We start from the raw sequence: 3,917 nt of genomic DNA, 5'->3' as shown, positions 1-3,917 counted from the left end.
ACATATTCAATTGCCAAAAACAGTAACAAGTCTCACAATTTGTTGTGAGACGTTACTGGTGCCTGCTCGAGCAAATCGATGAACAACGGGAGGACAGTGCTACAGTGCTGCCCTACATGGTAGGCACTCTGATTATTCCCCTTTTACCAGTCAGGTAAACCAAGGTAAGAAATTGAAGTCACTTGCTCAGGATTACTTAGCAGTGATGGAAGTAGTATTTGAGCCATCTGGCCCTAGCAAGCATGCCCAATTACTCCTCCTATCTCACATCTATCCTTTCACCTTGCCTCCCAGCTTCTCTCCAAAAGATACAAAAGGTTCTTTCTTTCCCTTTACTAACCTCTTTTATTTCCAATCCCTCAGACCTCATATTCCTGGAAAAAGTTCTCCGTGAACACAAAAGTTCCCCCACTTCCCTACAAATAGACACAAACATACCACAACCCTGCAGGAACAAGAACAGAGGCCAAGGAGAAAGCATCCCACATCCCCAATCTCTGAGTCTTGCTGAAACCACCTTTGCCCCCTCTCAGTCAGAAGACCTTTCTCCTGGGAATGCCCCCACTGCTACCCTGCACTCCAGGGATACTCTAGGGCACATTGGAAGGAAGGAGCATGAGCCTATGAGCCTTCACAATTCTTTTTCTAAATACTTTTGGTTTGGGGGCCATACCCGATGGTGCTTATGACTTACTTTTGGCTCTGTGCTCAGGGATCACTCCTGGTGGGTGCTCAGGGAACCCTAAGGGGTGTCAGGGATTGAACCTGGGGCGGCCTTGTGCAAGGCAAGCTCCCTGCTCGCTGTAATACTGCTCCTACCAAAGTCTTTACAGCTGTAAGTAAAAACTCTGCTGTCAGTCTAACAGCTGCCTGCAAGGAGGTGCCAGGGGTCTGGAAGGGGCTTTCCAGACACTGAGGCCAGGGTTGGTGAAGATGCCTCTAGCCCACCCACCACTTCAGCATTTGCACTCTGTTTTCTGGGGACAGAGGGACTCTAAATTTCTACCCCCATTAACAGTCCTAGCGCAAGAACTCTACCTTCAGGGTCAAACATACTGGAACAATAAGAAGGAACCAAAAGGCCATCTTCCTCTCTTTCTCTCTCTTAAATTGTGAATAATAATGCATTTACTAATTCTCCCCCTTAAAAAGTTGTTTAAATCCTTTGAAGAACCTTGCATGGCAGCTTGGCTAGACAGCAGGCCGGACAGTCCAGTGCCTCGGGTGGGGGGGCCAGGGTCTTCCACTCGTTTGTCTTTTGGTCAAGCAAGTAAGCATTGGAATTGATGGTGTAGTCCTTGGTCTGGACATCGCAGGCTGTGGTGACACCCCCACATACAAAGACCTTGCTGTCTCCAATGGAGCATATAGCATGGGACACATCCAGTGGGCAGTTGTTGGGCAACAGAGGCACCGAGGTGGTGGTCTTGTTGGCCTTTATCTTCTGCAGGTTGATCTCCACACTCTGGCGGTGGCTGTGGACACAGAGGATGTTCTCCTGACAGAAAGAGAGCAGGGGCCGGTGGTTGAACTCAATGGGGAAGGTGATACACTGGACCACATCCCCAGTGTTGGTGTCGAAACAGTCCACCACTCCGACCCGGGAGATGTAGCCTTTCACCAAGCACCGCCCAGTGACAATGTACAGGTTCCGGTCACCTTTGGTGATCACGGCTGTGCCATCCATCGGGATGCTCATCTTCCCTGCTAGGCACCAGGACTCTTTGCGCTCATCATAGCGATAGATGCTGGAGACATACCGCCTTGGCGCGATGCTGCCGCCCACTGAGTACACGGTCCCTCCGCAGGTCACCATGGTGTGGAAGACAAGCCCAATCGGCAAGTCAGGCAGTTTGGTCCAGGAGTTGTCATCCATGTCATATCGCCAAGCAGTCTTTAGTCCTGAAATCTGCTCCGTGGTGCCACCAGAGATATAGATGTAGCGGCCCGCGGAGGTGGCGCTGAGGGCCGCCGCTCGGTAGGGCATCTCCGAAAGCTTCAGCCACAGGTTCTCCTGGATGATATAGGCGAACACTCCATCATTGAACTTGCCATGGGCCTTCTGTCCTCCGAGGATGACCACGGAATCAAGCAGGGCCCCTTTCCGTTGGTAGTTCAGCAGGCTGCACGGCCGTTCCTGTTTGCGATCCATCAGGACACTCTCAATCAGGGTGGCATGGGCTGAGCTGTTCTCCATCCCCATCAGCTTACTGCTGGCGAACATCAGCGTCTTGTTGGAGACGGCGTTCAGGTTGATGTAGTTGAAGAATTTCTTGAAGTACTTCTCCCGCTCGTCCTTCCGAAAGTACACCCAGTTGATGAGCGCGTTGAGCGCCTGGTCCTCGTTGAGCACATGCAAATTTTCATCTCGGAGCAGGCGGCCAAAGATGATGGGGGGGCAGCGCATGAAGTGCACGGAGCCCTCTGGACTGGCCCAGTAGTGGAAGTTGTCCCGAATGCCAGAGTAGGCCAGATCCGATACCTCTTTGAGCTCAAACAACTCGGCCAAGAAGAGGTAGCGCAAGCAGTTGGCACGACGGATCGACTTGATCAGAAAGTCGTTGCAGTGGATCCGCAGGCGTGGCGTGTTGAAATACTGGGCCCCTCGCAGGAGCTCCTCGACATTCTGCTCTGAGATCACCACCTTACCGCTGTAGAAGTACTCCAGGAGATGGTCCACTGTGGCCGGACTCAGGTAGTTGGGGTCGATGGTGATGAAGAGTTCGTCGGTGGTCTTCATGTCATTGTTAGAGATGAGGCTCTTCACCAGTGGAGAGACAGCAGCCAGCACGTTGCGGTGTGCAAAGAAGACATGGTGGTCCACAGTCAGGGCCATGTCCCAGTACTCTTTGCGTTTTCTCTGCTTGTTCAGGTTCTGCAGCACGAAGCTGTTGTAGTTTTTCTCAGTGAATTCCAATTTCATGGCGCTTCTTGCTGTCTGAGGCAGATCAGCAGCAGGTACTAGTGAATGGACTATCTCAGGACTGTGGGATTCAGATCGATGGTTGTTTTACAGAGCAGTTGGTGGGGGAGGGGGAGAGTGAGGGCAGGGGGGGAGTGACTTCACAGAGTAGATGAGGTCATCACAATGCAGCCTTCCCCACCCGCCGGGGCCTTCTCAGAGGCGCCCGGCCTTGTTCTCTCAGCAGATGGCTTCAAGTTGCCAAGATCTCCCTATTATCGCAGGATCTGGGCACCAGAGTCCCAGCTCAGAGGGAACCTGAGAGAGGGTGTAAGTTGCCCATGGTGGGGGGTGGGGGATGGGGAGACAGGGGGCTTTCAAGCTTTAGGGGATCAAGGTGACTTCTAGAATGTCAGAGCCCATTTGATGGGGGCGGTGGGGGGAATTAGAGTGGGAAGGAGTATAGGATGAAATAAGGGGAGACTAGGGAAAGAAAAGAAGAGTTCATCCCACTGTATAGGAGGGACAGCGAGGCCCAGGGCTGAGAAGGGACACACCCAAGTTCTCATCTGTGATCTGGAGCTCCTCCCACCTCTCCAGGTCACCACTAACCACTCGGCTTTCCCCAATCCCTGATTCTCAGAACCGGCATCTGCCAAGACCACCGGATCCTCATCCTGTCCCATACACACCATTCTTCTTTAGAAGCAATTGGTGGGTGGTGGGGTGATGTCACTTTTGTACATCAGTACTAGACGCTTTTACACGATTCTAACAACCTAAACTATAATAATAAAGAACACTGAAAAAAGAAAAAAGCTAGAGAGAGGAGGAAGACAGCTCACGCCAAGGGGCAGAGAGGTCCTCTGATGCCTATTTCCAAGTCTCTAGTAATAGAATGTGGGATGCTGGGGCCAGGTCCGCTCACTCCGTCCACGGTGGGCTCGACAGCGTTGTCCAGACTCTTGCAACCCTTGAGTGGAAATGACCCGAGAGCGCCTGAGTAACCGTCCTA

The 3,917-nt window shown here is 52.2% G+C and overlaps 1 protein-coding gene across 1 annotated transcript; it reads right to left on the bottom strand.

Moving 5' to 3' along the window:
- Positions 1–1,156: 1,156 nt before the first annotated feature.
- CCIN (calicin) lies at positions 1,157–2,923 on the bottom strand. The gene has a single exon (XM_056117373.1). It carries the CDS (start codon positions 2,921–2,923, stop codon positions 1,157–1,159), a length of 1,767 nt encoding a protein of 588 aa, XP_055973348.1.
- Positions 2,924–3,917: the final 994 nt, after the last annotated feature.

This window comes from Sorex fumeus, unplaced genomic scaffold (assembly GCF_029834395.1).
Source record: "Sorex fumeus unplaced genomic scaffold, SorFum_2.1 ptg000034l, whole genome shotgun sequence".
In the NCBI taxonomy this organism is placed as follows: domain Eukaryota; kingdom Metazoa; phylum Chordata; class Mammalia; order Eulipotyphla; family Soricidae; genus Sorex; species Sorex fumeus.
The sequence above is the reverse complement of the archived record's forward strand: the minus strand, read 5'-3'. Positions and strand labels throughout refer to the sequence as shown.

What these genes read in the sequence shown, in the direction of transcription:
- CCIN (XM_056117373.1), bottom strand. Translation starts at nt 2,923, where the DNA reads ATGAAATTGGAATTCACTGAGAAAAACTACAACAGCTTCGTGCTGCAG.